The 23096-nt window shown below is 40.6% G+C and overlaps 1 protein-coding gene across 4 annotated transcripts in view; it reads right to left on the bottom strand.

Annotated features, from left to right (window-relative positions):
- SCAF4 (SR-related CTD associated factor 4) overlaps positions 1-20235 on the bottom strand; it is a 62084-nt gene extending 41849 nt beyond the window's left edge. For 3 of the 4 annotated variants that reach the window (XM_050786058.1, XM_050786057.1, XM_050786056.1), the window contains exon 1: positions 19824-20211. In XM_050786058.1, the coding sequence (XP_050642015.1) occupies positions 19824-19853 (30 nt within the window). In that variant the 5' untranslated portion in view covers positions 19854-20211. Of the gene's footprint in view, positions 1-19823 lie in introns of all 4 variants that reach the window. The other variant, XM_050786055.1, reaches the window with a different exon arrangement.
- Between the last annotated feature and the right edge of the window lie 2861 nt (positions 20236-23096).

The raw sequence follows: 23096 nt of genomic DNA, 5'->3' as shown, positions 1-23096 counted from the left end.
ACTTATTTAATGCGCAAATTCATCAAACAGTCTCCACCTTTTGCGAGACAAAAGAGTTCTCTGATACCTACAGCAATGCCTTCACTCGACAGATACAGAAATCCAGAAATTATGCTGATGTACTTTGACATAAAGGATATAAATTGATATACTTTCCTGGTAAGCATGCACACTGACACTGTCCATTTTGACAGAAATAGTAACAGCCTTTATGGTAAGGCAGACGTTATAATTCCATTTTACAGATGACAGCACTGAGGCTCAACAGTCTGCTCAGATATAAAGTTAATTAAGTGGCATAATTCAATCTGTAATCAACCATTTCCCAAAACTCTAATTCTTTTAACTAGTACCCAACAATAACAAAATTATTTCAAATATATTAGCCCAGAAAAATAGTGTACAGATAGTAAAGATAAAAAGGACTGTACAGTTACGTTAAGTGGGAAAAAATTGCAATGTAGACCCAAACTAGAAAGTAATATGCTAACATATAATTGTTATGGAGTTGAACCCAAGAACTTTTTAATTAAAAAAATTAAGTGGCCAGAGGTATAAAGTGATGTGCCCACCCAAGCAACAAGTTAGAGGCGATATAAATTACTAAAATAGTGTCAATTTTTTGATGCTTTAAAAGACCCTACAATATTGAATGTGGTGACTTAGGAGGAAGTGTCAGCATAATTTATTTAGATGATCAAATTTCAATTTCTCAAGACTAAAGATCAATACACTGTTTTTATGTTTCAGAGCTCAATTTTATCTTAGGGCATGAGGGACAGCTTTAAATAGCCAGCATGTTATACGTTCATAAATTCCTATTTCTGAATATTGACTCATCCAAATATTTCCAGGTAAGACATGGGCCCTCTACTGTTGCCAGTTCTGCTGAGTTTAATTCTCCCATTTGTTTGTTGCTTTTTTTTTTTTTTTTTTTTTTTTTAAAGTCTCACTGTCTCCCACACTGGAGTGCAGTGGCGGGATCTTGGCTCACTGCAACCTTTGCCTCCCGGGTTCAAGCGATTCTCCTGCCTCAGCCTCCTGAGTAGCTGGGATTACAGACGTGCACCACCACACCCAGCTAATTTTTGCATTTTTAGTAGAGATGGGGTTTCACCTTGTTGCCCAGGCTGGTCTTTAACTCCTGGCCTCATGTGATCTGCCCACCTCCGCCTCCCAAAGCGCTGGCATTACAGGCGTGTCCAGCCTGATTTTTTTTTTTTTTTTTGAGATGAAGTCTCGCTATTGTCCCCCAGGCTGGAGTGCAATGGCGCGATCTCGGCTCACTGTAACCTCCACCTCCCGGGTTCAAGCGACTCTCCTGCCTCAGTCTCCCAAGTAAGCTGGGATTACAGGCGCCTGCCACCATGCCCGGCTAATTTTTGTATTTTTAGTAGAGACGGGGTTTTTACCATGTTGGCCAAGCTGGTCTCGAACTCCTGACTTCAGGTGATCTACCGGCCTCAGCCTCCCAAAGTGCTGGGATTACAGGCGTTTGAGCTACTGTGCCCGGCCTGATTCTCCCATTTTTAAAATAAACACTGATGGTCTTCTTTATAAAACTGTTAATAGCATGAAATGAAATGAAAGCACCTAAAATAACCAGCGCTTAATAAATGGCTTGGTCTCTAACTCCTACCCCCTCTCACATATACTGATCCTTGACTTTTGTTTCCCTTAATTAAAATCAATTATATTGCTCATTGTTATATCTGTTTTATTTCACATTTACACATGGTATATTTTTCTCATTCTAAAACAGAATGAACTTGTTAGTTGTAAATGATTACTGAGTCCTTACTTGTGTCTAAAGCAAAGTTGCAATTTATTAATCTTAAATAAAAGAGTTAATTGTCATGGTCACCAATATTGTTTGAGGAATCTCTCAAGAGAAGCATATAATCTTGTGGTGATCTAAGATTTTGACTGATTTTCCGATCAATCAGAAAATCACTGATTTTCCACAATAATTTGTTAGAATAATGGTTAAGTGCACGGGCTCAATAATCAACTGCCTGAGAAATCTTGGCTCTACCACTTGCTACCTATGAGAATTTATTTCACCATCTGTAAAATGGGGATAATAGTACTCCCTACTTAATTAGTGAAGTCTAAGAATTAAATACAAACAATACATACAAAAGCACTTAGAGCAACACCTAGCACAGAGTAAATACAAAACAGACATTAATGAGTATTACCACTACATGTAATTTTTTTGAGAAAAAGATAGAATCCTGGAGTTAATCCAGAGCAATGTTTTTCAAACTGTGGGTTGAGATCCATGAATGAATTATATAATTCCTACTGTGTGTATTGTGGTCAAAAAATATGAAGGACAACAGCCCAGGGAAAAATTATTTTGTTTTTAGAAATGAGGAAAATAAGGCCCAAACTAACTGCTAGTCACCTTTCAAAAATGTGTAGGTTCCTTCAAACCATTAATAAATTTCTCATGGACAAACGGGGGGAGGGTAGGGGAAAGAAGCACTGCCATGTCAGAAAAAAAACTTCATGTTTTTCAATCAAGTTTAGATACACATAAGTATTATATACAGAGTAGACAAGAGATTCAAAGATAATTCAGTTACTTACGACCAACATCCAATTTCAGTCAACAAACCTCAGGAAAAAAAGCTATTAGCTTTATATATCTGAAAGCCACAAGATTTAATATAATTCCAACGAAATCTACTAGTGAGAAAAACCAGAAATTGTGGTATTCTATAGAGAGTGAGAAAGATTTGGTTTTTGAATCTGGGTCTGGACATGCAGATGATTCTGGGCAAATTAATTTCTTTAAGCCATAATGTCCTCATTTGTAAAAAGGATATACCGATGTCTGCTTGATACGTATCAGTTTCAGTTAGAATGAAATGAGTTTCTGTATATGAAATGAATGACTTGGACTATGTCACCCGGCAGAGGACAAGTATTCAATAAATATCACTAGGTGCAGAGCTCCCCCAACATTATAGCCTGTATTCACAATTAATGTTATCTGTGAACGAATAAAAAGTGTCAGAGCAGCCAGAGAAAACCATGAAATCCTCCTGCATAAAAATAACAACAGCCCCTCCAAATACAAGACTTCTTTAGAAGGGATAAACATAGTGGAAAAACATGCTGCTTGTTAGCAGTAGATACGAGTTTGGCACTTTGCTCTGTCACTAGCAGAATGACCATGAAAACGTCTAAACATGCCACAGCCCGGATACATGACATATAGAAGCCTGAGACACAAAATCCTCTAAAAAATATGAAGAATAATTCATCCTGATCCCTAATACCAGTAAAGAGTTTCAAGTCCAGAAGATAAGGAAGAACAAGGCCATCTGGCCTGTGATACCTGCAGAATTCACAATGTTTAGGGATTAGTCAAAGTAACATGGGTACTCTGCTATTTACCAATGGCATAAACCTTAACAAGTTTAGTCAACCTTTCTAAACTTCAAGACTTTTTAAAATCTGAAAAACAGGGATTAACTGGCTCACCTCATCACATTGTTAGGATTAAACAGGATAATGTATATAAATCTCTTAGCCCAGTAACTAACACATAAGTGCTCAGTAAATGGAGCAAAACAATGTGAAGATAACTAGTATTTCCTCTCTATTAGCCAAATGATAAGATGATCCTGGTTAATTCCCTTTAAGTATGGTATCCTCAAATGGACAGGGTCCGGATGTAGTCCTGCATTGTGAATTGGCTTTTTTATTAGTTTCCTATTTCTGTAGTAAGAAATTACCACAAATTTACTGGCTTAGAGCAACACAAATTACACTTTCGAGGTCAGAATCTCACTAGCATCAGCAAGGCGACATTCCTTGTAGAGGCTCTAGGGAAGAATCTATTTCTTGCCTATTCTAACTTCTACAGGGTGCCTACATTCTTTTGGCTCATGGCCTCTTCTTCCATCTTCAGAGCCAGCGGTATAGCGTCTTCTCCTTCTATCTCTTCTGTTGTTTTACTTCCTTCTTTGACTCCTACCTCTCTAGTATAAGGACCCTTATGATTACATTGGGCCCACCCAAATAATCCAGGATAATTAACCCATCAACATCCTTAACCTTATTCACATCCCCTGTCTCTTTTGCCTTGTAAGGTAACATACTTACAGGTTTTAGGAATTAGATTATGAACATCTTTGGAGAAAGGGGCATTATTTATTACCTAAAAAAAATAGGGTTTAATTCATTAACTCCAATTTGTAATCAACTGAAATCCTCAGGCTGCTTTCACTGGGATTCCCATCAAAACTAGATCTTTACGTTGACTTTGTGTTGGTTTCTAACAGACCGTTCAACCTCTTTAGGAAGTCCAGAAGTCATTTTCTGCTACTTGATGTAGCTCCAGCTATTCCAATCAGATTGTAAACTTCATGAACTCATTCTGTATGCTTTCCTCCAAGTCAATGTTTTCTAAAAATTAAAATAGGACCTATTTGAAAGATGACGTTAACTGATATTCCTTGGGTATTTATAACCAGTCAGCTACAATCCACTTAGCAATACTGTCATCCTGCCCATATTTTTCTAATTCATTCATAATGCAATCATATCCAATACCTTTCTGAAATATTTGGTATATAGTTTTCACTAGACATACTTTACAAATGAAAAATGTTTAGTTTAGTCTGTTATAAATTGTTAGTCAATCTGTTCTGGCTCTTAGTGACTAGCAATTTCCAAAAATTAATAAAAACTGGCAGACAAAAGTAAACTGGCACAGAGTCTACAATTTCTAAAGTATGCTTTTTCCTACTTTTTGAAATAAAGTTGTCAAGGCAGTAAGAATTAGAAGACTATATACTAACCTAAATCTTTTTTTAAAAAAACTTAAATCTCTCAAGCAATATTTCTTTCTGAATCTTTCTCAATGGGGTATTTATCCCTTTCTTTTCGAAACCTAAACTTTAAAAAATGTATTTTCCTAAATTTACTTTGTAACGGATTACACTGATTATTTCCAGTATTCCTTCCTTTGGTAGTATGACCTCCAAGATGACACAGCAATTTTCCCTTAAGCTCCTATTACTATGTAAAGTTGAATTTAAAGAAAAAATGGAAATGTTTCCTAAAATATATATATACTCACAACGACAGGCTAGTATTCAAATCTCCTTCCTGTTAGATGCAAATATCAAAGAATTTAATTCTAGTCTTTCCTCCTCTTTCATTCTCAACTTAATAAATCAAAGACACTGTCTTAAACCAGACAGTTAAATCCACACAACTTTTATGTTTATTAGCAACATATAAACACTGTATAACAAAGTATATGTTAAATTTCTTAACAAAAGATAATTTTTAAAAAGTTTTAAAATTATCTTTCCTATAAAGATGCTTTATCCATCTAATTTAAACCTGAAGACAACTCCATAAAACACTACTGCTAGAACAACTAGGTAAGGGATCATGTACAGTCCTTTTCTTCCCTGGTATTTCATCTTATGCCTTTAATATATAATTTACCAAATGTGTGTCTGGGTTAATACTTTTTTAATACCAGGTAATATAACGGGGCGAGGAAAGAAATCCAATCACATGTTAAACAAGTACTACTATGTCACTCTACCTGACAGCAGAATATTGTGCATAAGTTAATGTGTATGAGATAATCAACAGTACACACACACAGTAAGAGATACAATGAAACTGAAAAATGTACAGAAGCAACTCATTTAACAAAGAAAATCCCAATATCTAATTAACAAACACAGGAAAAAGTGTTCAACCATACCAATCAATAATCAAAGTACAAATTAACACAAGGAGATAAAATTCTTCAATTATCTAATGGACATGCATGTGGATTAGCATAAAGCAAAAAGAGTACTGGGCTGGTGAGACCTAATGGATGAGTTTTAATTCCGAAGAGAAATTTAAAACTGTAAAACAAGGACTAAAAAATGTCCATACCTTTCAAACCAGTAATTCTACTTCTAGAAATTTATGTAAGGCAATTATTAGATATTCTCATAGAGAACTTCATGCTATTAAAAAGATCTGGTAACTATATAAAAATTTCCAAATGCAAGTGGAGGAGAAAAAAAGACAAAGGAAATACTCTTAAAATGTTAACGGTGTTTGAGGGGATTATTTTATTTTCTAATTTAAATTTATCTAACTTGCATTAGTTTTTAAATTAAAAAATTAAATTCATGGATTTAAAAATCAACTTTAATTTGTATCCGTTTGAGATACATCTTTGTTCAACTTTTGATTATAAATATAACTAAGTGATAAAGGAACATGGTTATATAGAATCACCATCATCACATAACTTGTCCAGAGTAAATCTTGTCTTTGAAGCTGAGTTACTACTATGTTTAAATCAGTAACTTGCAAATCTTTAATAAAGCCTTTCAAAATTACTAAATGTTTAAATTAAAAAATTAAATTAAAAAACACCCCTCCCAACACATATCCTTACAATAACTGAAGCCCTGTGGATAAAATGACTGTGCCAAAAAAAAAAAAAAAAAAAAATCTGGGAAATTGCTGCTACACACACACACACACACACACACACACACACACACACTTTTGAGACAGTTTCACTCTCGTTGCCCAGGCTGGAGTGCAATGGCGCGATCTCGGCTCACGGCAACTTACGCCTCCCAGATTCAAGTGATTCTCCTGCCTCAGCCTCCCGAGTAGCTGGGATTACAGGCATGTGGCCACCATGCCCGGCTAATTTTTTTGTATTTTTAGTAGAGATGGGGTTTCTCCATGTTAGTCAGGCTGGTCTCAAATGCCTGACCTCAGGTGCTCCGCCCGCCTCAGCCTCCCAAAGTGCTGGGATTACAGGCGTGAGCCACTGCGCCTGGCCTATATATTTTTTAAAACATCTTCATTAAAGAAAGTGTCCCTTTAATTACTGATATATAGCTTACTCCCATATAAATTTCATTTGCTTGTCACAGACTCAAACCTTTTGAAACCTAAACATGTAACCACTTTTCCACTTGCTTAGAGGAAGGTGTGAAAACAAGATAAATTTGGCATTGTCAATATGAAATACTCCTAAGGTAGAGAAAATTTACAAAGTTTTTTTTTTTAGGTACAGATGGGGTTTTGCCATGTTAGCCAGGATGGTTTCAAACTCCTGGCCTCAAGGGATCTGCCAGTCTCAGCCTCCTAAAGTGCTGGGATTACAGGCCTGAGCCACCTCATTCCGCCCCGAAAAGCTTTTTAAAACGAATAGGGGAAAGATGCAATACCATTTTCCTGCTCCGACTGAGCAGAGTCTTGTTTGAATGTAAACATTACAAAACAGTTCCAACTACTTCTGCATAAAATTTACTCTTCAGATTTCAAGAGATTCCAAACCAGGTACTTTCACAAGCAACAAAACTGCACATAATATTCAAATTCAAAGGGTTAAAAAAATTTTCATACTTACTTCTTCCTAAATTTTACTATACCATATTCTCCCACAATCTTGTTGACTTTTCTTCTATTCCAGAATTTAAAGAAATGTTTTACCAAATAAACACATGGAACTGCTAAATTACATTTAATAATAAATATAACATCATTTATAGGTTAACTACTTATATTTCTATGTGCACTAAGAACATTAAGAAAACAGAATATAGGCCAGGAACAGTGGCTCACACCTGTAATCTCAGCACTTTGGGAGGCCGAGGTGGGCGGATCACCTGAGGTTGGGAGTTTGAGACCAGCCTGACTAACATGGAGAAACCCCATCTTTACTAAATATACAAAATTAGCCAGGTATGGTGGCACACGCTTGTAATCCCAGCTACTCAGGAGGCTAAGCCAGGAGAATCACTTGAACCCGGGAAGTGGAGACTGCGGTGAGCCAAGATTGCGCCATTGCACTCCAGCCTGGGCAACAAGAACAAAACTCTGTCTCAAAAAAAAAGGAAAAGAAAAAACAGAATATAATAGACAATGGTTTAAACTTCATCTGCATTATTTTTCACTATTTAATTGTATCATCGAACCTTTATTCTATTATCATTTACTCCCGGCAGAACTAATTTTCTAAGTATTAATAGTTAATTTCTGAAGACTTATTCTATAAAGTATGCCCTAATGTTTTTTTTTTTTTTTTTTTTAAAGACGGAATTTCGCTCTTGTTGTCCAGGCTGGAATGCAATGGCGCGATTTCGGCTCACCACAGCCTCCTCTCCTCGTGGGTCTAAGTGATTCTCCCACCTCAGCTTCCCAAGTAGCTGGGATTACAGGCATGTGACACCATGCCCGGCTAATTTTGTATTTTTAGTAGAGACGGGGTTTCTCCATGTTGGTCAGGTTGGTCTCGAACTCCTGAACTCAGGTGATCCGCCCTTCTCGGCCCTCAAAGTGCTGGGATTACAGGTGTGAGCCACTGTGCCCGGCCATGTATTCTTAATTTTACACTGCCTCCCTTAAATTTCCCAGGGTCTACCCTTCACTCAGACTTTCCACTTTTTGAATCAAGGCTGTATACCTCACCAGGGCTTTTAACCCTACTGGTTCCAGCTTATCACATTAGGTCATTTTCCAAATGTACTTCCCAAATCAATCCACAACTTTTTCCTTTTCACTAGCTTGAAAGACAGGTCAGGAGGTGATTTTAGGAAATGCCAAATGTTTTTTATCCATGCCTTTGCTCTACTTTAGCAGCACAGGTGCCATATTTAAACATCACATTTATTGTGTCTCACTAATGAACTTCTGTGAATTAAACACTTCTTCCTAGTCATCAATACAAGAAATAAAAATTAATTCCAGGATATAAAATCATTTAATTGGAAAACAATTTTAATCTTAGCATTTATAAAATCCTTAATGAGTTAAAATTTTTAATTGAGTATAAACTGGTTAAAAGAATAGACACCTTCAGTTTTAAACGCTGATTACATTTACTGCATTACTGTGGGTGCCTCAAAAACTTAACCAAACCTTGTTATTCTTAAACTGTGACAAGTCCTTTCAAAAGTATACATTATTTTGATAGTTATCACTTGCTACCATGCTTCAGATGTACAAAAGCTGTTCACTTAGTGTTCTCGCCATATAAATAGTCCATTAGATAAGGATTCACTGCTCAAAAACTTCACAGCAGCCATGTGGGACTGTGGACTAGACTCAGATGGGCTCTGAAAAGAACTGAGTCAAATCTCAGAACTGTTACTTTCACACTGTGTGACCTCAGACCATTCACCAAACTTCTCTAGTTTCCTTACCTTTAAAATGGAAAGAATGCAAAGACATGTACACAACACCTAACTCATTAGCCAGCACCTGGTTATTTAATGGGCAAATGCAGGATTCTTTTTGTCCTTCCCGTGAACTGTTCCTATTGGACTACTCCTTAAAATAGTATGTCAAAACTAAACCTATCCTTTGAACAAACTTAGGATTCGGGATCAACAAAATAATTTACAGAGCCATGCAGAGGCTACTGGATACTGTTTTCATCTTGATAGAAAATTAGGTAAGGCAAGTAAACAACAAAATGGTTATGATACAACCTGACATTTTTTGTGTATTTTACAACAGCTTTGCAATATAAATCACATACCATAAAACCCATCCATTTAAAATGTACAGTTCAGTGGTTTTTGGTACATTCAAGAGTTGTGCACCCATCAATACTTTATAGAGTATTTTCATCACCACCAAAACAAATCCCATCCCCATTACCAGTCACTCTCCATTGCTCCTTTTGCTCTCTGCCAGCCAATAATCTATTTTCCATCTCTACAGGTTTGCTTTATAAAATATATCCCTATCTGTACTTATTTCAACTGATCCCCAAACTTGGCTGCCCTAACTAAAGTGATTTATCATTCAGCATCTCTTAATTAAGGTAAACTAAGTCACATATGGCCATTAAAGTTTAAAGACTGTTATATATTTCTTAAAGGGTTTAAAAGGGATATCAGTAATTTTTGGTACTAAAGGTTTCCTTTAAGCAGGGTATTAAAATTCTACTTTAACTGAAAGTCAAAAGGAGGAAATACAGAGGAACACTCATGATAGAATGCATTAAGATATACTGGGCATATCGCAGAGGGAGACTTCATAGACTAGTGGATTGGTCAACTATTGCTCTTTAATGCAACTGCATACCTAGAGTGAGGCAAGGGGAGCAGTCCACCCAGGTGCAGGCAGTAAGTGGGTGAACTATCAAGACTAAATAACATAGCAAGACTTTGATTTTGTTCTTTTATCACCATCAAGCACGAACAATTTTTTTTTTTTTTTAAATGGAATCTTGCTCTGTTGCCCAGCCCAGGCTGAAGTGCAATGGCATGATCTGAGGCTCCTTGCAACCTCCACCTTCCGGGTTCAAGCGATTCTCCTACCTCCTGAGTAGCTGGGATTACAGGCATAAGCTACCACACCCAGTTAATTCTTTATTTTTAGTACAGAGAGGGTTTCTCAATGTTTGGTCTCCCAAAGTGCTGGGATTACAGGCGTGAGCCACCACGCCTGGCCTGAGCACAGGCAATTCTAAATAACACCAGGGATAAAGTATATCACCCCCAAAATATTTTGGCAATACTCTTAAGGGGTTGCTGTGGTTACTGCTGAGTTTTAACAACATATAAATATCAAATCTGCACATTTTTATTACATACCCTTTAATAAGCAATCCATCTTAATTGGAAGTTTATTAGGAAATCCCCCAGTTATATAGTCAGTTTTTGCAGATTTGATATACCTGTTCATTTGGAGAGTAAGTACAAAAAGGTTCAGGATTGCTTCAGCTCCCCTCAGGCTCAGCATGACTCCAATCCTATTGTACCTATATATATTCCTATGTTTAAATAGTATATTCAAAATTATAGCTGTGTCCAATTTTTCTTTCCTGAGATGTATTTTTTCTGGCATAAATATTTACAAACAACCAGAATCAGCCTCAAACAAATATAAAGATAAATATAATAAAACTTTAAAAGTGAAAACCCATGAACAAGAATCATAGAGATGCTATCACTAAGGAACAAAGTACAAGGAAGCTGTATTTCCTTGTACGTGAATATCAAAAGTGGTTATCAAATATAATAGACATTTACATTGAATTTTTAGGTGATAACCATTTCAGTAAAATTTTGACTACAGCATTTCAAAGTTATTACACTCAAGGCCGGGTGTGGTGGCTCACGCCTGTAATTCCAGCACTTTGGGAGGCTGAGGCAGGTGGATCATGAGGTCAGGAGTTCAAGACCCAGCCTGACTAACATGGTGAAATCCCGTCTCTACTAAAAATACAAAAATTAGCCAGGTGTGGTGGCACGTGCCTATAATCCCAGCTACTCAGGAGGCTGAGGCACGGAAACCACTTGAACCCAGGAGGTGGAGGTTGCAGTGAGCTGAGATTGTGCCACTGTACTCCAGTCTGCGGGAGAGCAAGATTCCATCTAAAAAACAAGAAAGTCATTACACTCAATGCTGAAAAAAATACGTGGATAGTATTGTGATTTCTAGAATTTATTGTGAAGTGTGCTTATAAATCACTGCCAAACACAGTATTATGTTGAAAACTTCCTATTTGTGTATGTGTTGCTGTATATACAACATTTTGTAATTAAAATTAATTAAAAGTGCTCTTAACTGTGGGTGAAAACAGATGAATAAATCTGGTTGTAACTGTCTACTGAACACAAATATGTGAACATCAATTTTAACAGTCACTGACAAATCTGCCTAAGACTTTTAAAGAAACTGGCCAGCATGGCCAACATGGTGAAACACCGTCCCTACTAAAAATGCAAAAATTGGCTGGGCCTGGTAGCATGTGCCTGTAATTTCAGCTACTAGGCAGGGCTGAGGCAGGAGAACTGCTTGAACCCAGGAAATGGAGGTTGCAATGTGCCGAGATCGTGCCACTGCACTCCAGCCTGGGTGACGAGCAATACTCCGCCTCAAAAACAAAACAAAAACAAAAACAAACTGTAATATTCGTATTCATTGTTGTGACATATCAGTATGCAGATAAGTTTTTCCACTATTTCAAAAAACATATATTAACACAATTTAAAAGTCTGGTATGATTTATATGTAGTATGTGTGTGGTGGGTGTGTGTGCATGCGCACATACAGTTCAAGTTTCCTTTCTGGTCATTTCCATTATTCATTTCATGATTATTTCTGAAAACAATTTTGCTACACAAAAAAGGGTGTGTTTAAAAAAAGTCTGCTCTGGATGTCAAATATGCTAGCTACACCACTGCTCTCTGGTCTCTTCCAACTGGGATCACTGACCCACACGGATTTATACCAAGAATCACCAATTATCCAAGCATAAATTATAACTTTCAAGAGGTATTTGGATGGCCATCCACCTTTCACTGAGCCCTGCTGTTCTCCTCTACCCCCTAGTAAAAACCCAGGCTTCTAATTCTTAACTCCACTCCTGAGTTACATTGGTTTTCTTCCTGAATTTACTAATCTGGTATAGTGCACTTTACTGGAATATCAGTTTCTGTATACTTATCTATGTCTTCAAAAGCACCAATAAAAAGCTCAAAACTACTCAGCAATGAAATGTAATCAAAAAAACCATGCAAATATTGAACAGGATTGAAGGCGATCGGGTATAATAAATTATAATATTGTTTGTAAAATCTCTTGTAGTTCTCAAAATCACAGCAGCACAGTATTAATTACACTTAATAGTAACACAGAAATGTAGACATGTCTCTCCTAAGCTCTCAACAGATTCTGGTAAGGACTATTCTAATGCAAATTTAACTATTACCCACCTCTATTATCTGTGGTTTGACAGAAACATAATACTAATAAATAACCAATGTTACCAAAATTTTGAACTGTTAATAGGTAAGCTGCTTATTCTGCTATATACCTGACAACAAAGTGTAGTTTTCAGCTTATGAAAGTTGTATGCTGCTGCTCCAAAGTGTGCTAAAAAAGGATTTGGCATATTGTCTCAACAAATGTTATGAATAACAGTAAAGGTTCATTACTTACGTAACATTTTTTTCCCTACTAAGTTATCAAGGTGTATTTCAAATGAGATTTGAATGTGTGCAGATATATACAGAAAAGTTACTTTGAATTCTGAAGTAAATTATGTTTGCTTGTGCTCCATGACACAGAACAACCTACAATTTTTATAGTGGCTTCCTATGTGGTAAACAAAACAAACAAAAAAAACCCAAAAAAACACTAACAATTGTGTCATCTCTCTAGTAGGTACAGTTTTAACCCGAATTCTGTTTCACAAGGTTTAGAAACCAACCTTTCCATTATTCTAATTGTTCTCTGAATCAATTCCTTAGGTGTTCATGTAATTTTTTCGGAAACAAAATACAGACAAAACGATAGACTAGGGAAGGAAATACTTACAACAAGAACATCAATGATAAATCCCACTACAGAAAGCTCTGAAGAATCACTTTATTGCAATCACTATAAAGCCAGACCAATACCCTTGTCAGAGACTAAGAATTCCCTGGGTAAAGAAAGTAGAGAAAGAAAACTATGTATAACCAACTTTCAACATTCAAAAACTCCTGGGATAACAGCACAACATGGTCAACTTTGGCAAGGGAAATCTCCAACTCTACTGCCAATAATCGACCTGGTTCTCTACATCTTTTCCATAGTAAAGAACTTTGACCCCTCTATCTATATGTCTTTACATAAACATCTCAGAAATGATTGAACCCCAAACATTAATACTACAGGTTAAAAAAAATACTTAATAAGGTATCCCCATCAGATGAACTAAATTCTAGAAAACAATCATCCCTAGTAATCAACAATAGTCATACAGAACAATTTGCAGTGAGAATAAGAAGTAGCAAGCTCCCCACTAAGATGCAAAACTCAACTCTTCCTTCAGAACAACATGACTGACAGCCCAACACGATAAGTGTACCAATGTCAATTCGTACATTAAGTATTCGTAAAGCTTAATTTATGTCCAACTTTAAAGATAACCATGAATATACAAGTACTCGCATTTTTTTCTATACTGCAAAGCAGCATTATATGCATAGCATCCCAGCACTGCAGTTCTCAAAAAGGAATCTAAGGACCTTTGAGAGGTCTGAGTCCTTTTCATCAGAACTGTTTTCATATGAATACTAAGATATTTCTTGCCTTTTTGTTCGTTTTCTCAGAAGTATGTAGCAGTATATTCCAGAGGCTACCTGATGTGTGTTATTGCAACAGACTGAATGAAAAACTGGAATGAGGATCCAGGTTTTATTAAACCAAAGTTTAAATGAGATGTGCAAAAATGTAAAATGATGTGACTCTTACTAATTTGTTTTAGAAACGTTACTTTTCTCATTAAAAATGTTATTTATGCTAACATATTGTAATAAGTTTATTGTTATTTTTAGTAAATTAATAAACACATTTCTCAGTTTAAATTTCTAATATGGTAAATATCAATAAATATAATAACCAATAGATACAAAAGCTCTCTCTGGCCCTTAACTTCTAAGAATTTAAAAGGATCTAGCCAGGCGTGGTGGCTTATGCCTATTATTCCAGCACTTTTAGGAGGCTAAGGTGGGCTAATCACTTGAGCTCAGAAGCTCGAGACCAGCTTGGGCAACAAAGCAAACCCCATGTCTACAGAAAAAATAGAAAAATCAGCCAGGCATGGTGACAGAGGTTTGTAGTCCCAGCTACTTGGGAGGCTGAGACAGGAGGATGGTTTGAGCCCAGGAGGTGAAGGTTGCAATGGGTGGAGTTCGTGCCACTGCCCTCTAGTCTGGGCCACAGAGCCAGACACTGTCTCATAAAACAAATAAACGGGTCTAAAACCAAAAAGTTTGAGAATAGCTGTCCCACAGAAATTCCTACACATGTGTACAAAGAGACATGCTTGAAAAGTTCATTTCAGCCTGTCAGCAAAATGTTAACTAAATCTTAATAGTATTAATATTTGAGCAAACAAAAAAAAGCAGGTCAAAGCTGCAGTAAGCCGTGCTGGTGCCACTACACTCCAGTATCAAACACAGAATATTACATATTGTTTATGGACCACAGAGATTAATACTAAATTATCTGATTGTCTCTCCTGCAAGTGGGAGGAGAGTTGGGGTTGGAGTGAGGATGAAAGGAAGACTTTATATTTTATTTTTAAATTAAAAACACAAAATAGTAACAACTGTATATTCTTAACTGTTTTATTTTCTCTGCACTATTTTTGTACTTTTTTTTTGAGATGGACTCTCGTACTGTTGCCCGAGCTGGAGTGCAGTGGCCCAATCTTGGTTCACTGCAACCTCCGCCTCCAGGGTTCAAGCGATTCCCCTACCTCAGCCTCCCGAGTAGCTGGGATTACAGGCGCCTATCAGGAGGCCCACCTAATTTTTCGTATTTTTAGTAGAGACAGGGTTTCACCATGTTGACCAGGCTGGTCTCTAACTCCCGACCTCGTGATTCACCCACCTTGGCCTCCCAAAGTGCTGGAATTACAGGTGTATGCCACTGTGCCTGGACTATTTTTGTACTTTAAATGTCTTAAAACTGCAGATGATGCAAAAAAAAAGTGGGAGGGGCAAGATACAATTCTTCAGGATGTAGGCAAGATGGGTTAAACACTAAAAATACAGTCAATGGGTTAAAAAATACAATTCAGCTGGGCACAGTGGCTCACGCGTGTAATCCCAGCACTTTGGGAGGCCAGGAGGGCGGATCACGAGGTCAAGAGATCAAGGCCATCCTGGCCAACATGGTGAAACCCTATCTCTACTAAAAATACAAAAATTAGCTGGGCGTGGTGGTATACTCCTGTAGTCCCAGCTACTCGGAAGGCTGAGGTAGGAGAATCGCTTGAACCCAGGAGGCAGAGGTTGCAGTGAGCTGAGACTGCGCCACTGCACTCCAGCCTGGGGATAGAGCGAGTCTCCATCTCAAAAAAAAAAAAACAAAAAACAAAAAACAACAACAACAAAAACAAAAAAACAACAACAAAAACCATACTCTTTATTCTATTCCACAAACTTTAGCAAATTCTTCATAATTCAGAAGTGTATAAACTATACAACAGACACCACTAAGTATTAGCCATAATTGATAACTGATTGTTTTTCACTCATCTTTTCATCTTTCACAACACTTAATACATGTCTTGCCATAAAAGTTCTCCAAATATTCTGTTAAATGGGTATCTTTAATAACCTCATCTTTCCTATCTTCCTTTCCTTCTTTGAGATGGACGTCTTTTACCTGCACTTCTGATTTGTCCCATTTCTCTTATCCATAATTTTGCTTCAAGTTAGCCATCCCCCCTCTTGCTGGTAAACTATGCTTTTCTACACCCCCTTCCTTGAAAATGCTAAAGCCTCTACTCCCATCTAAGAGACTAGGGATTCAACACTACTAACTAAAGCTAAAGCCTTATATATATTATAAACGAAGGTAATGCCTATCACCAGTGCCTAGTACATTGTAAACTGCCCTTCCTTCCCTCATCCTTAAGCAACGTTTCCCTCTAATCCCTCAAAACCAAATCTCTAAAGACTACTTTACACTAGCTACCTCTTATTTCCTTATCTCCCATCACCATTCAACCCTAAATTTCAAATCCCATTGCCCTCAAACATTTCAGTGGCCAAGTCCCCTCATACTATACAAAATATTATCTTCAGTGGAGAGATCCGAGTTCAAATCCTAGTTCTGCCATTAACTAGCAATATGCCCTTGGGGGAGTTATTATTTATTATAATTTCTTGGAAAATCAGCTTCCTCATCTGTAATTGGACTCTATGCAGGGTTGTGGGAATGCATATTAAATTAGACATGTGTACATATAAGTGCCTGACATGCCATTGGTCTTATATTAATTCCTTTTGTTCCCCCTTTCAATTTTCCCCCACCTTTCCCATCTGAACTCCTGGATGTCTCCCTCTATCTCCTAGTTGCTTCCAAGTTTAAGTCCTATAAGCCCAACTGCTTGCCAAAAATTTCCACGTGATGGTTCCACAATTAACTCAAACTCAACCTGTTCAAAAATCAAACACATTTCTTCTCTACTAAGTAGGCTTTTGATGACTTGTGTTAGGGTATCACCACTAACACAAGGGCTAACCTAAGGGCTGAGAGAGTGGTATCACCACTCTCTCAGCCCTTAGGATGTGGGGACAAAAGGTGCTTATAAACCTATCAGATGCCAAGGTCCATGGATTCCTTTGGCCCACATCCTTTCTCTACTCTCCATTCCCACCATACACTTGCCAAGTTCAGGTTTTACTTATATTTCCTACCAAGTCTCTGCCTCCTATAATGCATACGACTATGAACGAAACCGTTTTGATTACATTATCCCACTGCTTAAAACCTTCAATGTTTACCTACAGCCTAAAAATGAAATTCAAACACATTAGGCAAACATGAAACTTGTCAGGCTCAAACTACTTTACCATCCTTACTTTCCAGTAGCCTTCAGAATCAAAATAACTCACTTTTCAACACTACTGCCCTTCGATCACTGCTTCCTACTTCTTCTGAAGTCCTAAAACTGATACCTGCTCCTCTTCCCAAGCCTTCACTGATCTCCAATGGCTATGCCACACTGCAATGGAAGGATCCCAAAGGAAGCTGTTCTACCACATCATATTAAAGTTATCTAAGTCTTATGTCCTCTACTGGATTAGACTTTTAGGTGACTGAGATGCTTGGTAGCCCTACAGTACTCAGGACGTGGCTGTGCAGGTGAGCAGGCACTCAGAAGTTTAAGTGAAGATCAGATTTGAGAGATTCAAGATTATATGGGGAATGAATCAAGAACATTTCATGAATGGGGAGAAATAGTTGAGAAGCACTACAAATCAAGTAGGCACAGTAAGATGAATTTTAAAGTCAGATTAATTTCTCTAGAAGAGTTTTAATTTAGCAGAAGAGAGTTGGCATTCTTTGCAGTTCACAAAGACTAGGAATAGAACTGAAATGAACTGGAAAATGAACAATGATAAGAAAATGCTCATTCTGCACATTTAAAAAGGTCAAATATCACTTCCCTTTTTCAAGGAATCAATACCATTCCTAACTTTGGTTTTTCAAAGTAAAAATTACTGATGGTGCCTTTTCAGGATTAATAGAAAATACTTTGCTTAACAATGTGCTTGATGTCAACTTCCATAACGCCTGAATCAGAATACTTCTGATCTTAAGAATAAACTAAAAATCCTCTTCTTTCATCAAAAATATTCTTTCTTCCGATTCTGAAATAAATTTTTAAAAAACACATTCACTGTTGGGAGAAAAATGTACTTGAAATATTTTAACTACTGTTGTGCCATTTGTTTTAATTCTCATTCAACAATTATTTGCAAAGCACCTGTTTTGATTGGGAGAGAAGGCGGGAAAGGAACAGAAACTTCCTGCCCTCATGGAGCCTGGAGTCAACATTCCAGTGAATTTTACCTTCACAAAACAATCAACTTCCAACCCTAAAATAGTTGGAGCATTATCACAAATTCTCTGGCGATCAAAAACTAGGACATATTATTTTTATTGTTTTGAAAATCATCACTACTGAACTTTTACAAGACACTGTCCATTACCAGCTGCAACTACTGCAGTTAGGGCATTTTATTTACCCATCAATTGAAGAAAATAATTTTTAGGGTAACTTATATGGCAATAAATTGTCTCAACTGCAGTGTAATTGGAGAGTCCCATATATTATAGCACCGCAAATCTAAAGGAAAGTTATTGCACCATAATTGTTACAAGTAAACCTACAAAATCTGTGAGATGCAGCACGTTTTTAATGCCACATCCACACATCTCGAACTACTACATTTGATTTTTCAATGTTGCTTTATCTTTGGTACTTGGAAAGGGAAGACAATACAGCTCAACCCATGACAATAGTTCCCATTCTGTAACCGCATTTTAAATCATCAATAGCCAAGTCTCCTCCTCCCAAATCGATTCTGACAAATAGGATGTATGGACTCTACACTCCAAAAGCAACACCTGGAATGATCAGAGAAACAACTAGAGAACTTTAAGGCCGCAGGCAGCTTTGTTCCCGGTTTGGAGAGGTTTTCACATGTAAATGTCCTCGTAGAAGGGAGCCGAGGATTAACTACCTCGGGAGGGGGTGCGAGGGTAGGGAACTGGAGGACAACGCCAGCCTTCTAGCGGACTAAGGCGGAGCGAATACTCTTCTCTCCCATTCAACTTTTTAGGCGTCACGTTGGGGCTATAGAGCCTATAAGAGGGTTATGTTCACGACTTTAAATTATTATAACGAGCCACCCCCTCTCCGTTTATTAGCCCTATTTCCCAAGTGCGTGAATCTCGGAGAAGGGGGATGAACACCCTCTCCAACTCCTCCCAGACCCGGGATCAGAGTCCAGTCGTCGACGCGCCGCGGCCTGAGCAACAGGAGAGCTGAAGCCACCGCTCCGCCAGCCCCACGACCGGCAGATGCTCCCGTTCCCCCGCCCCCAACCCCACGCGCCCGCCCGCGCTTCTTTCTTAGCCCCTTGCGGGCTCCCAGCACTGCGAAGCCGACAACGGGGCTCGCGGAAGAGACAGCGAGGGCGCCCGGACCCAAAAAAGGGACAAGTTAGAGGAACGGGCACAGACTTGGGCTAGGGGAGGCCGCAAGGGGGCGAGGAGGGGAAGCCCGAGGTCGCCGTCCGGGGGTGGGCAGTGGGGGGAGGGGTGCAGGGTCAGTTCCCGTGGTCGCCGCGACCTCTCCCGGGCCACAGGCCCCGCTCCGTGCAGGCCCCGCCGCCCCGGAACCGGGGCAGGAAGCGTCCCCACCCGGACCAAAGCTTTAAACCTCAGGCGGCGGGAGAAACGGGCCCCGGCTCTCGCAGCAGGCCCGGCACCCCCCTGCCCCGAGCACCCCTTACCTCCTGGTTGAAGGCGTTGACGGCGTCCATGTTCGCGCTGCGGCGGCGGCTGTTCCGGGCCCGCCGGTCACATAGACCTCGCGCCGCGGCGGAGCGGGGCCGGGAAACCAACCGGGCCTGGTGGCTGGGGGGAGGCGACGAGCGGCGGAGCCCGAGGCCCGGGCAGGAAGAGGCTGCGGCCGAAGCGGCGAGGCGGGCGGCCGAGGCAGAGGCGAAGAGGTGGCGGGCCCCCTCTCAGTCCCGTTCGCAGGATGAGGAAAAGGAGGCGGCGGCAGCGCCGGTCTTCAACATGTCCGTTTGGTGGTGGCGGCTGCGCTCTGCGTCTCGCTGACACGGCCCCCCGCGCCCTCACGCACTGGCTCACACTGGCCCGGCCGGCGAGCGGGCGGGCCTCTCTCTCCCTCTCTCCAGCGGGATGGCGGCAGCTGCCCGAGTCCACGCCGCGCGGGGCACCCTGGGACGGCTCAGGCCTCCCGGCGCTTCCTGTGCCCGGCGTCTGCCCCGCCCCGTTGCGCTGGCCCCGCCCCCTCCCCGCCTCGTCCCGCCCTGCGCCGCCCCGCGTGCCTGGCTGCTGGCGCGTGACGCCGGGACGCCGGGCGCTTTCCCGCCAGCGGCGGCCGCGGGCCGGGGAGACGGCCTGGCACCGAGGCCAGGCCCGGGCGGAGGGCGCCGCAGAGCGCGGGATCCTAGGGCTGCGAGGGTGACCTAGAGCAAGACCTGGCGCACGCGCGCTCCGCTCGACGCGGTGCTCCCGGGTGCGTCTGTGCGAAATGTTCGGCCCTAACCGGCCCTGCACCCAGCGGGGGCGGCGGGCATGGAGCCGCTCGCTCTCCGCTGCCGCGAACAAAGGGCGCAGGATTTAACCTCGGCCCTCTGGGCGTGCCTTTGCAGGCCCTCGTGCGCTCTGCTGGGGAAAAGAAAAAAAAGCTTCAGCCAATGCCAGTGCAGCTGTGTGCCCGCTGTAGTTGTGCAGGTTAATTCTGCGCGAGCTAAAACACCGAGAAAGACGTGCAGGCACTGGATATCCACGCAGGCCTTAAGGAACGCCTGTGCAGCCTTGTGCCACGAGAGGAGTGGATTCACTAACTTTCACGCTGATTCCTCAAACCAAGTTGTTTCATTTTTGGCCAAAACTGTTTATGCTGATCACTTTCCTTGAGTACCTACTGGCTGCCTGGTGTTGGGGACAGGGAATAAAAGATAATTGTTTTGCCTGAAAACACCACAGTTTAGTGGAGAGGACAGGCAACTGAGCAGATACTTATAAAAGCATGCTTAGTGTTACGGCAGAGGCCCTGGGAAACAAGAAAGATGCGCCTCCGACAGGAAGTCCAGGAAAGCTTCCTAGAGGAAGTGGCACCTGAGCTACATCTGGAGGGAGGAGAGGCCTACAGAGCCTGATGAGGACTGCCACCATCACCTCCCCGAAGTAGGACCAGCTGGAGCTTAGGAGCAAGGTGGACTGAGACGAGAGTGAGACCAGATCCTAAAGAGGCTTTGCTCTTCCAGAGTTTGGATTTTGCCCCCTTAAGGCAGAGGGGAGCCCTTGAAAGGGGAAGGTGGAGTGATGGATGCAGTGTTCTCTCAGAAGGATGGTGCAAAGTAGTAAGAGGGGACAGGGAAAGAATGGCCCTAGCCCCCCGGGAAAATGAGGACTGAAGGTGGTGGCGATGGAGAAGGAAGGACAGATGTTTAGGAAGTGGAGTGGAAGGGCCAAGGCAGAATAACTGTGAGGTTAATAAAGGGGGTGTCCAGGAGGATGCCCAGAGCCTGACTTGATGAATGACATGGGTGGTGGGTTTATGAGTCAACGTAGGGAATATATGGGGAAGAAGGCGTGGGTTTGAGGGAAGACAGGATGATGGTTAACACTTGTCGCTTACCATGCGCCAGGGTCTCCTGACAAGCTATTCTGTACTGTTTCATTTAATCTCCGTAACAGGCTTCTCGGTGAGGTGTCTATTAGTAATGCCCTCATTTTATAATTCAGGGAGTGAGTGAACTAATGTGTCCAAGGTCACACAGCTGGATCATTTCCGTCTGGGGCCTGTGGAGTTTGAGCTGTCCCTGGGACAAATAAGTGAGGATGTCTAGGAGGCAGTTGGATAAACACGTGCAGAGTCAGGAGCGATGGCTGAGATGATAGAAATCTGGGAGTCATTAGTGCACAGCTAGTGGTGGAAGGAGCTGAAATAGGGGGAAAAAGCCCAGGAACACAGGTATGTAAGGGATATGTTGGAGGTAAGAAGAGGTGAAGAAAGAGCTCTGAAGTGATCAGCTCTATGTGGTGCTGGAAGTAAAAGTCCAGCAAGATAAGAATTGGAAAGTGCCTGATGGGTGCTACATGCAGGGAGCTTGTCCTGCGTGTAGGCTGGCGTGGTGAGGGCAAAGCTAGACTGATGTGTATCAAAGAGGGGAAGGCAGGCAGGAGAAAGTTTATAGAAACTTGGCTGTGAAGGCAAGCTGTGAAGACAACAGAAAAAACTTGTAGGAGGAAGTGAGAGTGTTTGCTTGTGTGTTGTTTTGTTTTGAGATGAGGGTAATGTACTCTTAATTACTTGTTAAAGGAACAAAGTAGATTTCAAATTTTATTTTCGGGTCCCCTCATCTTCTACTTCATTACCACTTCCTATCACTACTTTTTAATTTTCCAGCTGAACTACCATTATATTTTCCAAATCCATCTTGCTTCTGTAACAGCTGTCATCCACAAGATCACTAACATTGCATTAGAAAGTACAGACGTGAGGCCGGTGCAGTGGCTCAGGCCTGTAATCTCAGCATTTTTGGAGGTCAAGGCAGGCAGATCACTTGAGGTCAGGAGTTTGAGACCAGCCTTGCCAAAATGGTGAAACCTGGTCTCTACCAAAAATATAAAAAATTAGCCAGGTGTGGTGGCATGTGCCTGTAATCCCAGCTATGCTGGAGGCTGAGGCCGGAGAATCGCTTGAACCCGGGAGGCAGAGGTTGCAGTGAGCCGACATGGTGCCACACTGCACTCTAGCCTGGGCAAGGGAGCAACACTCCATCTCAAAAAAAAAAAAAAAAAAAAAGGTAAAAGTACAGATGTGAGTAGATCTCTGTTTCCTACCCTTTGGCATTTGGCATTTGGCATTTCTGGAGATCTACTGTCTCCCAAATTCTGTCCAAGATCCCCACACCATGTTTCCAGCCTATTGCCAGGGCACAACCCACATTTTGTCATTCCCTGGACGCATCTGGGAATTGACATGGCTGGGCCTTTGCTCTCATAGAAAACTCCTCTCTGCTCCT

Source organism: Macaca thibetana, chromosome 3 (assembly GCF_024542745.1).
Source record: "Macaca thibetana thibetana isolate TM-01 chromosome 3, ASM2454274v1, whole genome shotgun sequence".
In the NCBI taxonomy this organism is placed as follows: Eukaryota; Metazoa; Chordata; class Mammalia; order Primates; family Cercopithecidae; genus Macaca; species Macaca thibetana.
Note: the sequence above shows the minus strand (reverse complement) of the source record. Positions and strands in the feature narration are given on the sequence as shown.